The sequence below is a fragment of the Aythya fuligula genome, chromosome 6, assembly GCF_009819795.1.
Source record: "Aythya fuligula isolate bAytFul2 chromosome 6, bAytFul2.pri, whole genome shotgun sequence".
Lineage (NCBI taxonomy): Eukaryota > Metazoa > Chordata > Aves > Anseriformes > Anatidae > Aythya > Aythya fuligula.
Genome location: NC_045564.1, coordinates 26,114,292 through 26,136,274, shown reverse-complemented (window position 1 = coordinate 26,136,274; position 21,983 = coordinate 26,114,292). Strand labels below are relative to the sequence as shown.

Sequence of the window (21,983 nt, the reverse complement as noted above, 5' to 3'; positions counted from 1 at the left end):
CAGGACCATCACCCAGCCAGCCACAAGGAGCACAGGTGTGACCATAGCGCCCAACGCGGTGTGGGACCCAGACATGGCCATCGAGCAGATGGCAGCGTCGGACTCATGAAGGGAAACGCACAGAGTGGCACAGGGCCTGCGCGTGGAAGTGAACGACCCTGTGTCTCTCTTTTTTCAGAGAGATTTTAAAACAGCAAGCTTCAGCCCCCGCCTCTCCGCAATGTGTCCAGCCAAAAGTGATGTGTGCTGTTTCCTTTCCCAGTAGTTGCTGTCAACTGGACTGATTCCATTCATTACTCCCTGCAAGCCACCGCAGGGCTTTCAGTTGGCAGCAGTGTTTAGTCAGTGGCTCGGGTCTGGGATGAATTCTCCTGAACTGCTGCAGGCATGGAGGAATGGCACAGGCACATCCACAAAGACTCCGCTGCAAAAAGGTGGTGGTGCCAGACCTAAGTGGAACTGGGCACCAGCAAACGGGGAGTGAAACCGCTTGAGGTGCTGGGTGGACACGGGGTGTAGCTGCCAGCACTGAGTTCTGAAACAAGACATCCCAGGGAATAACAGTGCTACGAGCAAGGATTGCTTGTGTCGGTCTCCGATGCTGTTTGCAGGTTTTTGGGACAGGACCTGAAGTACAGGTTGTGTGTGCACAAAGGGAGAACACTCCTGCTGCTGAGTGGCTGTGGGATGCAATTGCTCTCCATCTCAGACCCTTTCCTCTCTGGGCAGAGCTCACCCTTGTTGGTAAAGCCCTGGGAATGGGCCCCCTTGGGGACAAAAGAGCCTCCGGTGGCTTCAGCCCCTCCCTGAGCTCCTGTGCGCCTACAGGGGCTGGGGGCTGGCAGGCCGGGCAGTGGGGTGGTTGGAGAGGTTCAGCCATTCTTGGAAGAAATTGGAGCTGAGCCGAAGATGCTGGTGCAGCCACCTGACTTGGCTCGCCAGCAGCGGCGAGGGGAGGATGCGGGGGAGATGGGCATGTTCTGCAAGCTGCTTTTTGCGCCCTGTGCCAAGCCTTCGCCTTAGGGCTGGCTCGTGTCCTGCCTGCATTGGATCCAAGTAAATGTTAAACCCTTTGTGGGGCTGCCAAAGAGAAGGGAGTCGGGGGGAGGACGAAAGGAATGGCAGAGGCTGGATGGCATTTTCCTGGGGCTGTTGTACATCCCCAGGATACGTGGACGTGCCAGAAACCATTCTCATTACTTGGAAAATCACTGTTTTATTGTTACCCTTTTCAGATAAATTTCATTCCCTCATCAATCCTAGATAAGTCTGAATGTTACAGCAGCTCTCTGGATAATGCCAGAACAGATGTGTCAGTCAGCAGAAGAAAAATTTGCTACTGATTAAAGGTTGGGGTGCTCTGCACGTGCTCAGCCCGGTTGCAGTATGAAGTTCTCAAACATACCTCCGCCAACAAGGCAAATCACTGTTCTTGAAGGAGAAATGCAAATCCTAGGTAGCCCTTCAGGCCTGCTGGATTGCCATGAGATGACGGGTGCTTGTGAAAGCATGGTCTTTGTTCAGAAAGGTAAGTTTCTTGTTCATTTTGAAAACGTAAGTACATATTTTAAACTCATGAAAACCTAGAGAACATGCACACACTGATATGAAATGCAGCAGGCTTTATTTATATGGCAGCATACAATTCTGGTCCTAAAAAAAGGTCACTGAAGGTCCAAATAACTTTTAATTAGGTTTTTGCAAACACGTGTAATTTTCCTATTGATTTCATGTTACAGCAACTTGAGAGATTAAGGAAGTACCTGTAAATATTCCCACTGAAGATTCATTATTCCTATGAAATGTTTGAGAACAAACTTATTCACATATTGAGAAGCATTAAATAACACTTTCCAGTAATTTCATTCATCATCATTTCTGCTTACATGAGACTAAATAAATCAGAAGGCCAGTATCTTAGTAACTAATACAAAAATAAACACTTGAAACACTGGGTTTCACAAAAACACCTTTCTCAGTGAATTGAAATACTAGCGAATTTTTAAACAAACAAAAAACCATACAAAAGCTCAGGATTTACGTTTACTCGATATAGAGGGGAATTATGTAACAAATACTCAATATGTATGCTTACAAAACAACGATGGAGTTGAAAAAGCAGAAATCTTTGAAGAAAATGCAATCCTAAGTGTCTTAGAAAATGGTGCTATTAAAATTCAACAAATCTCTCATAACCAGGCATGACCGTAACATGCACAAACTTGATTTCAGTGTGTTTTTATGGGTGTTTCTTTTACTTCCCCCAGCACAAAATAAGCTTTGCACCTCAAATGGCAGGTATGGAGGTAGGGTTATTGGAGCTGTGATTGTCAAGGCAGCATTGGCAACTGCAACCTGACATTCACTGACCAGAAGAAGAAGTAACAAAAGCAGCAGTGTTCCCACATGCTCCTCTCAAAAACTGTAACTTGTATGTAAGTTGTGACTTACATATGTAGAGGTTTTTGTTCACATTGTAAAAAGTCTGTTCCTAGCAAGTACAAGAAGGCTTCGTTTTTTTTTCCCAGTGTGCCACTAGGAAACAGAACACTTGCAAGTGGTTGGTTCAACATCTCCTAGCCCATTGGTGGGATTTCATCCTTCTGCCTTGCAATCAAAGTGGTGACAAGTTATCAAACCCGATTTGCCAGAATGAGATTTCAGAGAAGCTGGACAAAGGTTTACCCCCAATGACCAGCAGCACATTGGAGTCACTGCTGACTTCATCCACTGCAGTCGCGTTCTGACAGTCAGTTCTCTCCTCTTCTTCCACAAGCACAGCAGCAGCAAAAGTCTCCTTTTCTGCAGAGACAAACAGATGGGTGGGTTTTTCCTTTGACAAAATGCTGGTTGCTCTGTTTGGGTCTAGCTCTGCCCCCGAAGTGGTTTGAAATGCACAGAAGCCCGCTGGCTCCAGAGGCAAGCTGAAGGTTTTCATTTCAATCGCTTCGCTTTGCTCCCTGCTGAGCGCTGGGCAGAGAGGCTGACGGTGGAAGTAGTCGCACAAGCGGCTGTGCTTCGGGATGGTCACCAGCGGGTGGCGGTCCTTCTGCTTGCCCTTCCAGTGACTGGGGGATGTATTAGGGGAACCTGAGGTAGTTTGAAAAGCAACACCACTTCCTAGGATGCAGTGATACATTTTAGGAAAAAAGTTTGCCTTTGTAATACTACTTAGCTTCTTCCATGTCTGTGTGTGGAAATGGTACTTCCAGAGGTCGTTGTTAGGACTGGAGTTTGAAATCCCTCCACCAAAAACCAGCAGTGAGTCTTTGAAGACCACTGAAGCGTGTCCTACCACCGGAGGAGGTCCTTGGCTAAATACAAGAGAAACCAGCAGTTATGGGGAGGTGAACAAGAAACTAACACTGATTTTAGCCCCTACTTTTCTTTTCACTCAAGAGAATGACCACTAAAACTAAACAGCTGCACTGGAACATCAAAGTTGTATCACTGACAGCTGCATCAACGTGTTGCCAACACCTCATCCAAGCAAAGCCAACTGGAGCCTCAGGGATGGCAGCAGTACTGTCTTAAACTGAACAACTCCTACCTTTGATGAAAAATCAGTATCTCCCCCTCTGCTTGCATGCAGTATCACGCGGTAAGGCTAATTCTCTCTTTCTGTGTCAATTTAGTTTAACAAACAGTATGCTTCACCTTGTTCTGATGTTGTACCAGCTGCTGTTTATGAAGTCCCACTTCCAAAAGTCCTTCTGTTCACTCAGCCCCATCAGTCCTCCAAAGAGATACATGCCTGTTTGATAAACCACTGCTGAATGCCCATGACGAGGTCCAGGACCACTGTTGTGAGGTGGGGTGGAAACACACAACCATTTTCTTGTATCTGAAAACAAGATACTAATTCATAATTTTACCAAATTTACCTTAATATATAAAAATGGATTTATTTCAAGAACAAAGTAACTATTCTGTTGGAGAACAGGCGGGTCCTACTCTAAATGTATTACGGCATAAGTTAACAGCTTAATTTCTGACACTGCAGAAGTGCATAAACATTTAATGAAAATGTCAGATGCTGTATGACAGATGCCATGGAAATTTTATTTACAAAATATTTTTTCCTACCGCTTAGTTAATTCATTACCTCTGTCACAGAAAGATAATTTCCTAGGTATAAGAGGGAAAATCAGCCAGCAAAACCATTCCTTCATTAATGCTTGTGCTCATTCTGCCTGCGAGGGAATGAAGGATGAGATAAACCCATCATCCATTTCAAAGTATCTACTGAATGACCACCAGATAACGAAAGCTACCCATTTAGGAAGTCTCTGGGAATCGATATCGTTTGTAACCGTATTGATTCATGATGAATATGACACCATCTCCTGTCAGGTTCAGCTCCCCAGGGTCCATTTGAGATTTGAGATACAAAAGATGGCATTAATAGGCCGAAGTCATGGAAAATCTCTGCTGCAACTGGAAGTTTTCAGTAATCCTTGAAGAATGTAGTGAGTAGAAAGCAAAGCCCACTCCCTGATTCTCAGCTCTAGAACTGGCAAATACTGCAGAACTTCTTCCAGTATAATACAGTCCAATTCATTTCAGATGGGGATTAGTTTAACTGACAGAATTCATAATTAAATGCTGCCACAGAGAAGCCAAAACTAACTTAAAACATTACTGCTGGTAGGAATTTTCTTCACAGAGCAAGCCGTGTTAGCCTACAACAGTCATCACTTCACAGTGACTGTACTGGATCAAAAATTTATTGAACTTTTAAACTTACCAAAGTGGAAAGACCAAAATTCTTGTGAAATGCCTCTGATACCAAGGTATCCCCCGTAGATATACATGCTGGAGTTGTACACTACTGCGCTGTGACCTTTTCTGTTCGTTGGTGCCAAGCTCTGAAACAGTTTAGGAATAAAGTAAACAAAATTGTTAACAGTCGTATCAGTGGCAGTGTCCACCTCAGGAATATTCCCAAGCAATTGAAACCATTGCTCTGAGTTGTGTTAAACTTCAAAAAGACAGGGTAAACCAATGACTGGAGCAGCCTCCCCTTTTTAAGTCCACCCCTTTTAAGTGCCTACAGCCTCCCTCTCTCTGCACCTGCACCAGTAGTACTGCTTTCACAGCTACTGCTATGCATAGGAACAGTTTAGTTTTAGGACATATTGCAAATATTCCAGGCAACTCTTGGGAATGTAATATGGAGACACAGCCCTTTCTGCCATCAAGGACAACCTTCCCATCATTTTGCTTGGTGTGGATTTGCCATGCCACAAATCCTATGCCATGGCCAGGCCCTCAGCAGGACTCCAGGCGGTGCTCACTGCATCTGCAGCAGTCCTCAGTGCTGCTAAGACTCATGGACCCAAGCCCAAGGAGGCCCAGGTGGAGCTGAAACAAAATACAAGGTAAGTGTTTGCTTTTGTTCATTTACAGCCCAGTTTTGGGGAGGTGGAAGAGCCATGCCCATCTCTCCCTAAGTATCTCCGTATCATTTAAGATAATTGCAAGAAACCCTTTATCTATCAGCTCCTTCTTAGAAGCAGGAGCAATGCCATTGAAAGTGGATGCACAGCCCTGTGCTCTACAAGGGACGGAATTATATGGGTGCCAGGTCCAAACACCTTTCTTTCTCACAAATAACCTGCAGAACCAAACTGAACTCCTCTGCCAAACACAAGTAACCATGTTAGCAACTGTGTCAAATCTTAACATTTTTTTGTGAAACTTCATAGTGTGAGGATGAACTTCCAATAGCAACTATTAAGTGAATCTTTACACATAGTGATATAAAACCAATCCTGTCAGACCATGACCTAAACACTTAGGCTGAGGTTTCATTTAAAAGCGGACGTTTCTTGGTGAGTCAATGTGTTCAGACTAAAGAAATGGGAAGTGCTGCACTTCACATTTCAAAATCTATTAGTGTGACTGCCAATCTGTTTCTACAAATCTACTTTTAAAAGCAGGCTTTTTTTTTTGATGGTTGCAGTGCATCATTTAGGATTTTTTTTGTTGATAAGTATTAAAAAAAAAAACAAAAACAAAAAAAACCAGAAAACATAGTAGAGAAGACTTAATTTTTCTGCATAGGACTTAAAATTTAAGAGCAGTATTCTTAAATGCTGTTTTAAAGAATGAAAAAGCCTTAGTTATTGAAAGTGCAAAGAAATAAAGTATAGCCAGCCACATGTCTCTGAAGAGATTAGTTTGGAACTGTTTGGGGGAACATATTTCAAAGCAATCTGTTTAATCAACAAAGCAACAGGCATTTGATTCACACATTCACCACTTCCTGGCTCCTTACCTCATTCTCTGCTGGTACGTTACGGCACTCTGTCCATCTTGCAGAATCTAGGGAATTGTTTTAATAAAGCGCAGTTTATATCCCAGACCACAAGAGGACACTCCTCCAACATCAATTTTTCAAATCACAAGTCTAATTTTCTAGTAAATCCCAGCCTGGTGTTTTACACTGAGAAGGCTAAAGAAATCTGCTTCCTTTCATACAGCAGTACCAGGGAGCTGACAGAGACAGAGTTTCACAGTTTTCCTTTATCCTTATCTGCTAGCAAATCACTGAGATGCCATACTGAATTTCCTGTTTCCTAAGGCTAAATTTCACTACACAAAAATAATCTGTGATTTGCAGCATTTGCTGGACTTGCAAAACACTCAAACTTTCCAGTGGAAGTGTGGCTCCTTTTATTTATTATTTAAACCATGTAACAATAGCTTTATTTTTCTTGTTCCTTTTCACAGATCTCTCAAAACAGTCCTCAGATAACAGTCAAAAATCACTGATCTGAATGACTGGAGATACCAGATACCATCATCCCAGAGACAGAATATCTAAAAAATCCTAAAGAATACCTTCCAGTTAAAGGAAGACCTGACTTTTTGAGAGCTTAACAGCCTAATTTTAGGGAAAAATATGCCCACAGTTTCAAACTTATTTCTTCTTGTAAAGCTAGGGACAGCTTGTTACAGGCAGCAGAAAACATTTTGGGTCTTACTATTTTTTAGTACCTATGGACTTGGAATGTCCCATGGAAGAGACTGGCTATTGTGTATCGTACCAGTATCATATATCCAGAGAGGGGTTTTTGCTTGTGTGAAAGCAGAATCCACCATTCCACCAAAAATACACAGGGTGCCCTGCAAAATGGAAAAAAAATGTTTGTCATGTACAGGTAGGCATGTAGCATAAAGTAATTTTTAAAATAATTCTGAAAAGACTGATATCATCAAAATATAATTAACAATAATGGCAACCTATTAACAATTAATGAGGTAATCACAAGCCACCATCTTCTCATCTTATTTTTATCCTCTCCCAGTAGGAAACCCTGTAGAAGGTTGCGCTATTTTGACAGGGACAGCATCCCAGAAGCACTTACTTCTTCCTCATCTGGGACAGCTTGAGGGATGCAGATCCAGAGCTCTCAGAGACATTGCTCAGGTAATACTAGGATTACTCTTATTTTTAGAAGGGTTTCATTGCACTGCAGCTCCTGATATCCTAAATTCTGTTTCCCCCTCACAAGCAAAGCTGTAATTCTTATTTGTCTTCACTCCCCCGTTCCTTTTCTATGCAAGTTCTTAAGTGAATGTTTTTATGCTGGTGCTTATCATGCAAATGAATTCAGAGCAACTGTTACAACTGTACAACTAAGTCAAAGAATGTGCTGCCAAGGTCTTTATTTTGTATTACTATTATGTACTGAGCATCGACTGAGGAAATCAGGGAGCTGCACGCTGCTGCAAAGCTGAAATACCGTGACTTTATTCAGAAACGTTCCAAAACATTGCATAGCTACATCCAGAACTGCACTGATGCAGAAGTCTTTTCTGGGTATAGTATTTCAGTACATAATATATGGCATTTTATTTCACTGTACAATAGGAAAATAAGTGTTAAAATACAGACAATGTAAATTTTGCCTTCCTACCTTATAAGCCACCATTGAATGTTCTTCCAGTTCTTCTGGACCATCTTTTGAGCAATCCAGCATCTCCCATTCATTCCTCGCTAAAAACCACAGCTCAAGTTAAGACAGTGGTAAACTCAACATATAGACAGTAAGAAAAAGGGGAAAAGATGAGCTTTGAATTTTGCTGCACTCTTAGAGTCAATGAGGGATGAAGGTTAACAAATGCTCCCTCGTTTTCCTTGTTTGCTATCAAGAAGACTGAAGAATTGCTGCTCTGAGGAAGACAATCTTAAAAAAAAAAAAAAAAAAGCCTCTTGTCATCTTTCCCCTGTTAGTTTGGAATATTAAGGCACTTCCCCCAGAATTAAATTATGGGCATTTTTTATTTAGCAACCTTAAACAGAATGGAAATTTATCTTGTTTTGTATTTTATTGTTATACTGTTACCTATGCCAAAACCCAACAGTTCTGAGTTTTATCCAGGAACAACATCTGAATGGGGAACACTGTATAATTAAACCTCAGAAAATAAGTGTCGTATTTGATGATGCATCACTAATTCAGACTTACAAGTTATTATATTCATGTGCTCCTTTTTTGCATTCTTCTGTGAATGAACTATTTCCATGTTAAAGATTCAGTAAATCCATGTCTGTTATATCCCTATCGTAAATGAATCAGTATTTTTGGTCAAATTAAAAAAGAGAGAACGCAAATCTAAGCTTTCTGGGACACCTGCAACAGGAACAAACACACACCATTTGCCCAGCGGACATAACGCAGTTCAGTTATCCCTTGATCTTCAATAGCAATTATACGGCTTAGGTAGTTGCTTGAGGTAGAAGATAATTTTGATGGAGAAACACTAAACTGGGAGAATCCGTTAGCTATAGAGTGTCCCCAGTTTCACACTGACTGGATGCATTTGCTCTTTAATACTGACGTATAAGTGAAGGGACAAACTTACCTAGATTATACCTCCAAAAATCTCTCAGACTGGTGGTGTTCCTCCCTCCATAAAGATAAACAAATCCTCTGCAAATAACGCAAGCATGTTTGTATCGATCGCAGGGAGAGGGCTTCTCTTGAGGTGCAGATTTCCAGTCGCAGTGTGCTGTTTTTCCTTTCATGCTGACAGCTAAGAGCATCAACTGGAAAGGACGACCATGTCAGGGGAAGGTCCCACAACATCAGGGACAGGGTTTAAACCCTGCCTGGTCTGTAAAAAGTCAAAAACAAACAAAAATTTAAAACTGTGTTGAAAAAAATGGTGATGGAGGAAAAAAAAAAAAAAAAAAAAGTCTATGCCTTACGATACAAAATTCCAGTGTTTTCTTTAATTTCCATCAAAAGCAACCTGACGTTTTTTGCCACCTGTGATAACCAGAGTAAAACATTTGCAACACCGCCTCACAGAGTCACGTATCAGTGAGAGTGGGACAGGCACGTTCCTGGAGCTGAAAGTTTTCCAAAGAATGTTGGCGAGTTGAAGGGATGAAGTGCGGCACGCTACATCTACAATATGGCAGAAAGCAAGGCTCGCTCTTTTTTTCACTGTGAGTTTCAGGTAACCTGTGCTTGAAACAATATTGGGAAAGCCGAATATATAAACAAAAGTAATTCATTAGCACTTGTCCAGAATTTATTTAGACTTTCATCCCTGAATCAGCTGAAAGTAGGATGCATCTGGAAAAAAGAGACACTATCCCTTCGTTTGCCACAAGATGTCACTGTGTTCTGTGAAGACACAAGCACCAGGAACAACGTTCATCTCTCGTCCTCTCCAACATATATCATGGCCAGTGTTTTAAAATAGATTATATTCAGTGTTAAAACAAATCACGAGATTTGCTTTGGTAATAGGTCTGAGGTGACAAACACCACCACATGAGGTGATGAGGACTCCTAATTCTAGGACTATTTCAGTGAAAGCCTGAATTCCAGTTTAGGATCTAGGATTGGAAATTGATGGATCCCAGTCCGTTGGTATGAGCACACCCTGCGCACAGCATCCCTTTGGATCAATTCTAAGGTCAAAGTAATGAATGCCTAGCAAATCCATTCTTTTGGTTTGAGAGGTAAATGCAATAAACCTGTAGCTTCTTAGCCCGATTATTTCTAGTCAACAAAAGACAGAAATACCAAATTTGCCCGAGATATACTGCAATAGATCGTTTTTCATCCACAGAGAAATTTCATTACCTCTGCTGCCCACAGCCTTCCTCAACAAGGATGCGTCAAGGGAAATTTTCCCTCCATCTCTTCAGAAATGTGAGGAGAGGAGCAAAGCTTTTACAAAGCCTGGTAATTTCATGTCACAAGCAGCAGTGCAGGCAGGCACCAGGGCGATTTGTCCAGCTCAGTGCATTGGGGTCTTCAGCTTGTGTGTGTGCTGAGAGCATATTAACAGTTTCAGTTTCCCAAGTTAATTCACAAGGAAAGTGCATAAAAGCAGCAATGCTTGTCTGATCAGAAACCACACCCAGCTAAGGTTTGTTTCCTGCAAATGGCCATTTGAACTTCTTAAAGCCAGAAGTTACTTAGAAAGTACAGCAACAGCATGTTAGGATACAGGAAGGCCTCTTCCTCATATCTGTGTGTGGGTACGTTAACCACGTGCCTTGCCACAGCGTGACTTCGGTCAGTGTAACTCTGCCTTCCTTGTGTGATGCTGCACTTGGCCATCTGTGTGCCAGTGAAGGTCAACATAAGTGCTGCTAACCCTGGACGTGTCTGATTACAGGATAAGAGGACAGGGAGAAACTACAAAGTATCACAGAATCACAGAACTGTAGGGGTTGGAAGGGACCTCGATCTCTGTCAGAAATTGACATCTTATGAAAGGCTGACGTTCACTTGGTTTCAAAGATGTAGAAGATGTTAGTTAAGTGAACATGGGATCATAAGAGAGGCTTCTATAATCAGTTATAGATGTCCAGAAGCATACTGAGTAATACTGGCCAACAACATAGCCCTTCTTATAATCATTTTTTTTCTGTGCATTTCTATAATAAGCCTTTATTATTGTTTTTCTCACAAAATCCTACATCTTGTCTCACCAATGCATTTCAAGCAACATTTTTGCTTTTGAAAGCTTGTTTTGAAGTTTTTGAAAATTCTTCTGGGCAAATTCATGAGTCTTCATCAGTTTTTATTCCCTCCCTCTACCATGGTGAAAAGGAGGCTCCAGGTGGTCCCCCTACACCAGTAGCCTCCTGTGCTGGTGGAAAAATGCAGACACCTACTGAGCTCCCTCTTTAAAATAGGATTGACTCCATCAGGCTTGTGCTGAGCTGGTGACAGAAAGCCCAGATGCCCTCAGGTAGTACCATGGGCAGCATGAAGTGCATTTTGGAGCATGCCTGTTATCCAGGGTCCTTCCATTTTGTGGGGTATCACCACTGCTACTGTCCTAAAATAACCACGTGAACTGCAGCCCAGTACTCCTCTGATATTACTGACCTCTCCCAGATGAAGGTGCAGAAAGTTTAGGCCACAATCTATAAAATATGAACAACTTAACTGTTGCTTTGATTCCTGAAATCACAATGGCCACAATGAGATTGCATGCTACAGTAAGAAGCTTCTGATAGTAAATACCTACTTGCAAAAGCTATGCCTGCATTTTCACTGTATCTGAAATTTGTACTTATTGCTATTTATTCCCATGGTCAGTAATGAAAGGACATGAGCCCAGGAGCTGTTTACAGCACAGATCCCTGCTGCATCTCTTAGTTTCAGGTGTTTACGTGGAAGTCCAGGCAGAGATGCACATAATTAGAGGGAAAAAAATTTTACAGTAAAAAAAGCTACTGAAAATAACTAGAGCATATTATTATGGAATGCACGTATCTAATGTCATTTAGTTTATCATACAATTTATCTCTAAGATTTATCACTTGTAAGACTAGAATAGATTCAGTGACAAAAACGTGTGAGAGAATCTCTTCTGGCATGTTCTGTTAAGACTAGCTATTCAAATTGTATTCATCCACTTTATGCAAACTGCCATTGAAAGGAATTAGCGTACAAAACTGAAGGGTGTTTTTTTTAATATTTTGTCTTAAAGAATACAAGATTGGCAGCATTTACAAAGGTGTATGTCTCTTTCCCCCCCCCCCCCCCCCCCCAGGAGAATTAGCAGCTATGAAGCAATGACGCATTCTACATGTCTAAGTTTGCAATACTTTATGGCATGCCACTGAAAAGGGAAAAGGCTGAAGTCATGAAATACAGATTTTCTCTTTAACTCTGCCTATGTAACCCTAGCCAATTCACCTATTTTTCAGCTACATCTACAAAGAAATACAGGGACAAAGACATCCCATTAGCAGAACACTTCAGATTTGCTGATGCAGTGCTGTGCAAGAGCTTTAAGGTATTACCACTGCTATTGATATAATTTAATGTGAAAAAAAGATTATAGGTCTCTGCTATTATTACTTAACAATGGTAAAATGGGCTTGTACCCTTGAGTTTTGTTTTTCCCAGCTATGAAACTAGTTATTCCTCTTCCTACATATTTCTGGTTGTTATTCTTCCTACACAAACCTTGTCTCCTATTATATAAGCATTCACAGAAGGAGATAAGTCCTGATTTCATACAGTAGTTTAGCAACAAAATCCCATCCACTAGTTTGTCTACCCCAGCTGAACTCTGCATAAGGCAGGCAGGGTAACAGAAAGCTCAGCTGGAGTTAAGTGAATCGGGGTCTCCTGGTCACACCTCCGAGCATCTGCTGACCCTTGTGCATCAGGCACTCCTGGAGGCAGACCTACAATCACTAAAACAGATCAGTTAACAAATTGCTTCAATTCAGAGTTTGGATGATACGCTTAGAAGTCAGCAATCCCAAATCTTGCCTTTCATCACTGGTATTTCAAATTATAAACTCAATTCCTACATTGCCTTTGTTCACTTACTGCCTACCTTACCGGTCCTGTTTCCAAAGAAAGCCGCTGCTCTTTTAATGCCACTGAAAAATGTTCTCTGTGTAAAGCATCAATGTCCTCAGCTTCAATTTGGTAAATTAATTATCCAATAGGAAGCTCTCTAACTTCAGAAGAATTAAAACAAAACAACAACAAAAAAAAAAACACACCCAAAAGTCAACTCAGAACGTTTTTATCCAACTTTCTCCAAACCAGCTGTAACGCACAAGAAATGGCTGCAGCTCTCCAAACTCTTCTGCTGGTTCATACTAAAAATAACCCCCCTGCAATCAATCCCAATTGTTCAACAGTTTAGGGAGCTGGGAGACGAGGCCCTAAAGAGCTGCAATTAGCGTGGTAACTATAGCACAGAGTACTTATCAATTAATGGCGCCACATTACTGTTTCATAATAAAAATAATTCAGGAAATGTAGAAAGACAGAAATTACTTCAGGAAATGTAGTTTATATGTTCATTATATAATTATTTATATTTCTATTAGATGTGGTTTCTCAGACAAATGATTTATTTATTTTAAGTATTACTTAAATACATGCTCATTAAAGCATTTTTTCTATCTGGGTCCCCTGATTCCTTTCCATCTGTTTTCAATATACTCCGAAAAGTTTCAGATTTAAGAGGATCAAGACTTCTGAAATACAATGAGATAAGAAATCACTCATTTGGGGAATTTTTTTTTTTTTTGATGTTGTTAATGACCCAGTTCTCTGAACCTTTATGTGGGGAGAGTATTTTTATTTTCTTCTTAGGCAATTTGATATTTTAGCGCTCTTCAAAAATAATTACAGGATTTCCTGGTTCTACTGATCATCTAAACCCTTGCTTTTGTCGTGGTTTTATTTAACAGTTGTTCCAGCAGGACAGCATGAATAAGGAGAAATCTTTGACCAAAAATTTGCAAGGCAGTTGTGAGACCCTACTTTTAAAAACAGAAACACTTTTCTTTGTTTTGTATAGCTTGGATGGCAGCCTTTTTTTTTCAGTATATCAGATTTAATTCTATTGCCTTAACAGGTGTGATGAATTTCAGTATCTCAAGGTTTGCTATTTTGTAACTTTAATTTCAAGTCATTTTGTCTCCATTATTTATTTGTTTATTAATACAGAAACTAATTTTCAAAGCTGCCCAGCTTCAGAACTTCAGAATTTCCACAGGTCCAGGATGGCTCTGGGAATGTAGAATACCAGTAATATTTCCATATTAATTAAATTCAGAATTGAAATAAGGGCCTTGCTTTGCTACATGTTGTAAAGACGGTTACTGCATGACTGAGCTTATGACTGAAGTAGTCAAGACAAAGGGAAGGAAATGGAAACTGTTGTTTCTTCTTACAGGGGGAAGATGACAGACAGAAAGGATTTGGAAAGCAGCACAAAAATCGTAGCAGGACGCACGGCTCCCCTCTGATCTAAGGGTTCAGAGAAGTGCCAGGTACTGTCAGGTAAAGCACTAACACCCCTGTTGTCTTTATAAAGCTGAAGGTGAACCTACCAAAAATTTAGAGAAAATCTGAAAGGTTTTTATGTTAAAAATCTGAAGGACTTTTATGTTAAATAGCTCTTACTTGAATTTTTACAATTAAGTTTACAAGTTAAGCATTATCATTGTTATTTTTCAGTGCTTCTGAATGCTTTCTGTAGTGAAGATGTATTTCAAAGGAGGCAACTATTCCGAAACAGTCGTGTGTAATTACAGTTTCTATATACTGCAAACTTGATGTATGTAACCGCCACTTCTGGAATGTAGAGTCCTGCATTGGCACCTTTACTGCACAGCAGATGAGGGTGTTGATCATCTGTCCTCATTAACAGCTGCCTGCCCGCTCCCGCAACGCTGCAGGTAAGGTATCATGCTTCTTATTCAGATCACGTTAATGTTCAAGCTCTGATTTCAGAAGTGCAGATTTTGTTTTCTTTTGCAAATTGACATTATTGATCTTTCTGTATTTTTCAAGAAGAAATCTGTTATGCTCATTAGTGTGTAGCACTACTCCCTATTACGAACTAAGTTCTTAAATCGTAATTAATCTAACAATGTATTAATAGAGAAGTATAAATATATCCAGCTGTATTTTCTATGTGCTAGATATATTTCATATTTTTAAGTAAACAAATACAACTTGGTTTGGTGTAATACTGTAAATATTTCTACGATATTTGGGAAATAGATGAGGGGGTGGTTTCTGGAAAAAAATAAATTCAGTACACTAAAATGTTTCTGGGATTGCTACATCTTTCTAAACACCTATAGTATATGAATCAGGAAATCACCTTTTTCAGTCTATTGAAATAAATCTTATGGTGCAGACAAAAAATAAGTACATCTATACTACCTTACTTTCATGGTTTATTTTGTGAAATAAATTAAAATCTGATTTTTATAGAAATAAAAAATAGAATGTATAGTTTTGACTATATAGTATATCTCCCCAGGTAATCTGTTTATTCTGATTTCCCAAAACTGCAAATAACAATTTAACCACAACACAATTTTGAGTTAAGTTTCTGGGAAAGAGCTTCCTGAAATAGGCATCTGTAGGTAGCACAAATACAACACGTTAAGCAAAGATAAATCCAGTGCACATATCACACCTGATCAAAAGCTTATGCTGATAATGAATGTGATTACGTATGGGTTTTATTTGGTTTTGGACCTTAAGGGAATATTTATTTCAGAAATCTTATCTGCTTTTCAGATGTTATTTAAGGTTGTGCTGTCAAATCCAAGCATAGGCATGGCAAGAGCTCATTCTCTCTTGGTCTCACCAAGTAACTGGGATAGATGTCATGACAGAAAGAGGGTCCTTTGGATGTCAGCTGATAAAAACAGGTAATTTTTCTCATTCTAAATATGGCAGAGGGAGAAAATACAGATCCTGGTTCTCACACTTTAAGCTGACAGAAATGAGAAACTCCCACCGTGTTCACAGGGCAGTCTAATATGTGTTTGGCCTTCTGCCCTTTCCTTGGAAGCAATCTGTAATCTTACCACTGGAAATAGGTCATTCCAGTACGTGGGTCATCACCCCCATCCCTCAGAAAGAGCAGTGTTTGATGTTCCTGGAATTGTGGGATTTCACAAGAGCTTTCCGAAACTTACTGGTTGGATTTCTTCAAGACAGAGCAGGTAGATGGCCAGGAGATTCCAGGTAATACATCTGTATGCACTTAGGTGTGACTGAATGCATTTTTTTGACAGCTCACAGACTGCCATTGAAGCAGCTTCTAAATACTGCATTTCCTACAGGAGGCTCTCCTTTGCACCTAAATCACAAAATTTTCTAAGTTAGGGAGTATGTGGTTGACAGTGGCTGCCCAGTGTGCCTACACTCCTCAGGCATGAATTAGTGTATTGTGGTATATATGTTACAGCTGACTGTATCAATGAAAAGCTATCGACTTTATTACTAAAATACCTGCACTGAATTGTACATGCTTATTGTTTATATTCCCTAACTGAGGAAAAGAAAGCCTAATGTAACACTCAGCAACATTCTCAACTAAATAACACACTTCGTGGAAGGCAGGCAATGTGCTTTTCCTGTTCCAAAGACATTTTGCCCTTAGACAAGCATGGAGAAAGGGGTAGAGAAGATGCACAAGGTTGTGAGAATAGCAGAAGCTGTAACCTGAAAAAAAAGAGAAAAGAGAGGGCATTTGGCAATGAGAATAATAAAACGTTCCAGCTGGCAAATCTTAAAACATACAGATATCATGTCTGAATGGGAACGAATTTAGATGATACAGTATGGGAAAAGTCATGAAAGACTTCATGACTTCTTCGTGAAAAAGCATCAGATGGCACAACTGGAGAGCCTGTCAGTGCAAAAAGGATCCTTTATAGGGAAAACAAATTAAACACTCAGGTGAGAGATGGCTGCATGAAGACAGATGATACGATTGCATAGCTGGAATAGGTTGCATTCAGAGGAATAGTTAGATTTCAGCCTGTCAGTGAAAAATAAATGGTGTCAGGCAGGCAGAGGGTAATGACTGTGCTGCCTCACAATAACCTTGATGCCAACAGCTACTGGGCTGCACCAGCAAATGGAAAAAATACAAACCCACATAATTTCAATATATAAAGAAGACAGAAAGCATATGAGTAACTTTACACACGCACGTTGACAGCCCAAATTCAAATGGAATTACTCATGTGAACAAAACCAGTGATACGCATGAGCCTGCACAATGTAGCCTAGATACCAGGGTAAAAGAAGGACCCAACTCCTTTGTTAGAAGCCTGAAAAAAATGTTTTGCGAGCTGTTTTCATATTCAGCCGCAGAATGACAGGGCCCATTTTTGACCGGAGCCTGCCTTTCTGAGAACCCCTCACTCCCAGCTACCGTGGTCCAGCATTCATCCCAAGCCAGACCCGCTCTGGCTCGGCCTTCGGATGCTTGCATTTCTTTGTCTTGCGCTTGGCGTTTTTGCCGCTTTATGTTTTTTTTTTTGGGAAAAGGGCTGTGGGGGGAGCCTGCCCGCAGCCCCGCCGCTGCTTCCCTCGCCCTTCCCGCACCGCCCGGGGCCCGGGGGCAGCGCTACTCACCGCGGCCTCGGTGCAGCGAGGAAGGGGCAGGGGAAGGGGCTCCTCGCCGCCTGCCCCCGGCTCTGCCCGCAGCCCCCGGGGCTCCCCCTCGCCTCCGGCCGGGCCGGGAGCCGCAGCCGGGGGGCGGGCGGGAGGCGCGGCCCTGCCCTGCACGGGCCTGCGCGGGCCGGGGGCCGGCGGCCGCCATCTCAGGGGGGGGCGGTGAGGGCTGGGCCGTGCCCCGTCAGCAGGGGGGCACGGCACCTGGTGGCTGTTCCCAGCGCAGCTGGGGACGGAGTTTTGGGGTTTATTTTGTATTATTTTTTTTTCTTTGTTTGTTTTTGTAAGCGCTTCCAAGCCCTTTTAAGTCAGCCTTTAGCCCCAGATCCCCTCTGCGAGCTTGCCGCGGAGCCGCGGTCCCGCTGCTTGCTTGGGCTTGTGGCCTTGGCGTCCTGCACGCCTGCTGCAGCTTCCATGGTTTCTTTCCCTTTATTTATTTTGCTCTCTGTTTCTCCTTTACAGCTACGTGAGGCTTCGCAAAACAATCAGGATTGAAACTCCCCCGCCCACATGTGCCTCTATTTTCTACATTGACGTGTTTTCCTGCTTTGGGGCGAGGCTACTGCTTCTTCATTAGTATTGTGCCTGGAAAAAAAAAATATTACACGTGTAATTGTTTTTTCAAGTTATAAGTGGAGGCCAATAAATACACCCAGCCCAGAGCAATGCAAAGCACGTGGCCTGGGCTAGATGAATAATATGAGCATCTTCAATTAAAATTTACAGTATGTGCCAGTATGGTGGTAATGTATGCTGCTGATTTATTTTTTTTTATGCTAGTTCTTCTGGAGTTGTGGAGAGGCCGGACCAGAGCTTCAGTGCAGAACTTTCCCCAGAGCCTCTTAATTGCCTCCTGCTAGGGATTAAAAACAAAACAAAACAAAAAAACAAACCCCAAAACAAACCCACACATCTTTCATAAAAAGAAGTCTGAGATCATTAGCTAACATTTGGAAGTCCCTCAAATTAACATGCGTGAAGGACTGTGGCCAAACTCCCACTGGCTCCCATAAAAGCAGTAATCAGTCCTTCAAGCAAGATTCTCTACAAAATAACACCCAGAAGCCCCTGCAGAAGGGATTTGCCAATCTCACCATCTGACTAGATTAAAAACAGCAGTAACAATGTGATAATTGACAGGAGAAACTTCCTTGACAAGGAATGAATCAGTGTTTATTTTTAGCATTTTCCCCCAATGCTTTATTTAAACGAAAGATTAACTAATTATTTCCGTCATTATATCGTCCTCACTAGCAACAGAAGGTGGCAGATCCTTATGTGTCTGCTCGGTTGCTGCAGAACGCAAGCAGCTCTGTTACTTTGCTTCAGCTCATCCTTTGAGGTCTGTGAGTGCCCTGGCCGGATGTGTTGTGCCAGCTTCCCTTTTTCTTTCTACAGTAGTCTGATTGACCTGGAAGGTATCGGGGCTCCGCTTGGCCTCACCCTTAAATTTAGTATTCCTCCCCATCAGTGTTGTTATTTCCTAAATGGTAAGCCTTAAAAAAATCTTCAGAAAATGGAAACTAATTTTCTGTGTGTTCCACCTTTGCTCCAGTGCTTTATTTGAAAAACAGGTCAGCATTAATCCTGTCACTGCAGCTGCCCACTGCAGCCTGTTGCAATGTCAGGGCGCTTGCATTCCGAACAGATAAAGCGGAAAGGAGCCAGCAATAAAATCTTATCTGGGAGAGGGCAGCTCACCTGAAAATTGGGCATTTGTTACAGGACAAATGCAAGGAAACTGGTCATAGTCCCAGTGACACCAAATAGTATCTGTTTCTGCTCATAAGCCTTTAAGTTCTGCTTTGTTCTGAAATGGGGGACTTGACATGTTTTTCTTAAAGTTTGAATTGTGGGCATGGGTTTAATTAGCAGAAAGGGATGAGATGTATTTGAAAATGTCTGAGTTGTGTGGGTGGGCTTTTTTTTTTTTTTTTTTTTTTTTTTTCTTTCTTCTTCTTCTTCCAACTATTGTGGAACTAAGAAACATAAATGGCAGTTTGTTTCATTTTTCTACATATCTATAATATGAAGATCACTACAAAGCATACAGAGAGCTGATTTACTGGTCTCTCACAGTCTCAAAGCAATTGTACCATGCTAAAATCACAGGTAAAATTACATTAATTTTAGTCCTAAAGAGTGAATCTCATTGTCAGCATTCAAGTGTTTGTTCTTCTATGGCAAATATTTGTGCAGAATTTCTTTTGCACACTCCTTAATATTTCAGATAATTTTGAATGTGACTACTTGATCTAAGCCAGTTCTAGGTAAAATCGTTCATTTTTAACTATTTTAGTGTATACCTGATCATTCTTAAACAGAGTAAAATGTCCTCAAGTAGAAGACTATGGAAATCATGGTAAATGATCAAGTTCTTTATATGCAGCCCACTGGTCTCTTGCAGAGTTTAAAGGGAGACATTCAATTGCTGTATTGCCTATGGGAGCAAGTTGAATCTTTGGTATCTGATCTCAAATATTAGTGCAAGAGATGCATCAAAGGGGAATTATACCCAGAAATGAAAGTATCTTTCCTCCTATTTCTACATCTCTTGAGGAGACCATTGCAGACATGGCTACTTGTTGGGATGAGCACTCTGTCTTGCAAGTATTATCTGCAATGGTTACCTCAGATCCCCAGATAATTTAATTTCTGTTTAGATGAATACAGAGCACTAACAGGAGCATTGTACAAAATGATTTAATCTGTGGGCAATCAGGCCAAACAAATCCATGAATCATTCATAATCTTTCATATGCATCTGCATTGCAAGAGATACAGTTAACTACAAAGGGAAACATTATGGATGGGGAGTGGGTGAGACAGGGAATAAGGCAGATCAGTAAAATTGGCATGAAATACATTCTTATTATTTTTTTTTTTAACCAGAATTTATTTTATTGGCTACAGGCCAAGTCTGAAACCCAAGGGCTCAGGTCAGAATTTGAGCTCCTAAATCTAAAACAGAGATGGTGAAAAACCCCAGTGAGCTGTGTATGACCTTGCATCATGCCTAAATTCCCAAGCCACCTTGCATTATTTTAGGTAAGCTACTTGGCTATAGAGAGCCTCTCTGCGAGTACCCAGATCTGTATCAGTTCAACAGGGCTGAGCAGCTTGGCATGCACTCATATCTCAAACAGGAGCTAAAACCTATGTGTCACTCCATGCATGTCCCCAGAGTGGCTCAGTTCAAGAGGTAAACTTCAAACCCCTCTAATGTATGCCAGTGGGACTAAGTCTTAACAAATGCAACTGAGCCCATTCCTTCTAAAAAGACATTTTTGTGTTATACTGCAGTGGGTGAAGCATTTATCCAGGAGGTGGAAGGTCTGAGTTCAGGGCCCATTCTTTGCAGATCAGAGGGATCAGCAGTCACATTGATGTCTGCGTACAAAAGTATTCACCTGAACCCAGATGCAAAGCTTGATCACTCTCATTGTGACCCTGCACAGGACATACTACAGGGGGTGGTGAAGCTCAGTACAGGGATACTCAGATTAGCACTGATCAGGATTGGGTAACGCCGTGCTATCAGAAAGGGTTGAAAAGTGGCAGAGTTTTTTAGCTGCAATGCAGTGTGTGTAGAGATGATGGTAGTGCTTCTGAGCCTAGCCAGTCCAGGGACCTCTGTCTTCAGCACATTCCTACATTCAGGCAAGCAACGATCTACTTCAAATTACTAATTTTTAATAGAAGTGAATAATAAGAAGTGAATAGAATAAAAGAAGAACTTACCTCAGTCCAGCAATAGCTAGCTGGTAGTTTGGATGTGCAGCTACCACATTAGTACATATAACCCATGCCACTTGACTAGTCAACTCTGTGGGGATTTCTCCCAAGAATTCACATTTAGGAACATCCGCTGGATGGCACTCTTGTGCCATACAGTATAGAAGCATTTGTGATTTTATTTGGCTGCAAATACAGACATCTTTTAAAGTCAAAGAACTGAGTTCACTCTCATGTATGCCATCATAAATTTGGAGTGACTTCACATAAGGCATTCAGTTTAATTTAGAGTTGCACCAGTGTAACTGGGAGAAGAATATGAAACAGATGTTGTGAAGCAGTATTTTGGCTATTAATTCTATCAATAAAGTTTTGAACAATTTATGAAACTTAAATGCAAGGAGCAGGCATAGAGGCTGTGGTCATGAAAGACCAAGGGCACCCAGCTTCAGTTCTTCTGTTACAGACTACACTAAAATCTAATAATCAACCCTTATGCTTTTACCTGCCAGTGTTTTTTACTCTTAAACCTGCTATTTCATACACACCATTCTATAAAGATACAAGACAATTATTTTATGACTGGCTGCAAAACAAGAAGCTATCTTCATTTCAAAAGTCAACATTTGAAGTTTTTGTTTTAAAATGCCTAGTCTCTATGTTCAAAGTGTTTGAAGAACGGTCTGAATGCTAAATATTAGACTTTTATTTTGAAATAGTTGGAAAATGACTCAATTATTTTTACATAATTCTATGAAAGTGGTTTTTTTTTTTTTTTTTTTTTTTCCAAAAAAAATC

The 21,983-nt window shown here is 41.1% G+C and overlaps 1 protein-coding gene across 3 annotated transcripts; it reads right to left on the bottom strand.

Moving 5' to 3' along the window:
- Window positions 1-1,594: 1,594 nt before the first annotated feature.
- On the bottom strand, window positions 1,595-17,471 carry LOC116490982 (tip elongation aberrant protein 3-like). Of its 3 annotated transcripts, none has more exons than XM_032190642.1 (8): window positions 17,412-17,471; window positions 8,875-9,126; window positions 7,926-8,005; window positions 7,053-7,131; window positions 6,281-6,327; window positions 4,748-4,868; window positions 3,658-3,844; window positions 1,595-3,314 (listed from the first exon to the last, which is right to left on the bottom strand). In XM_032190642.1, the coding sequence occupies exons 2-8, from the start codon at window positions 9,053-9,055 to the stop codon at window positions 2,615-2,617; spliced, it is 1,395 nt and encodes a 464-aa protein (XP_032046533.1). In that variant the 5' UTR covers window positions 9,056-9,126; window positions 17,412-17,471; the 3' UTR covers window positions 1,595-2,614. The 3 variants fall into 3 exon arrangements, with proteins under 3 accessions (XP_032046533.1, XP_032046534.1, XP_032046535.1); XM_032190643.1 differs by lacking the exon at window positions 17,412-17,471 and adding an exon at window positions 15,962-15,992; XM_032190644.1 differs by lacking the exon at window positions 6,281-6,327 and having other exon boundaries at window positions 3,658-3,801.
- Between the last annotated feature and the right edge of the window lie 4,512 nt (window positions 17,472-21,983).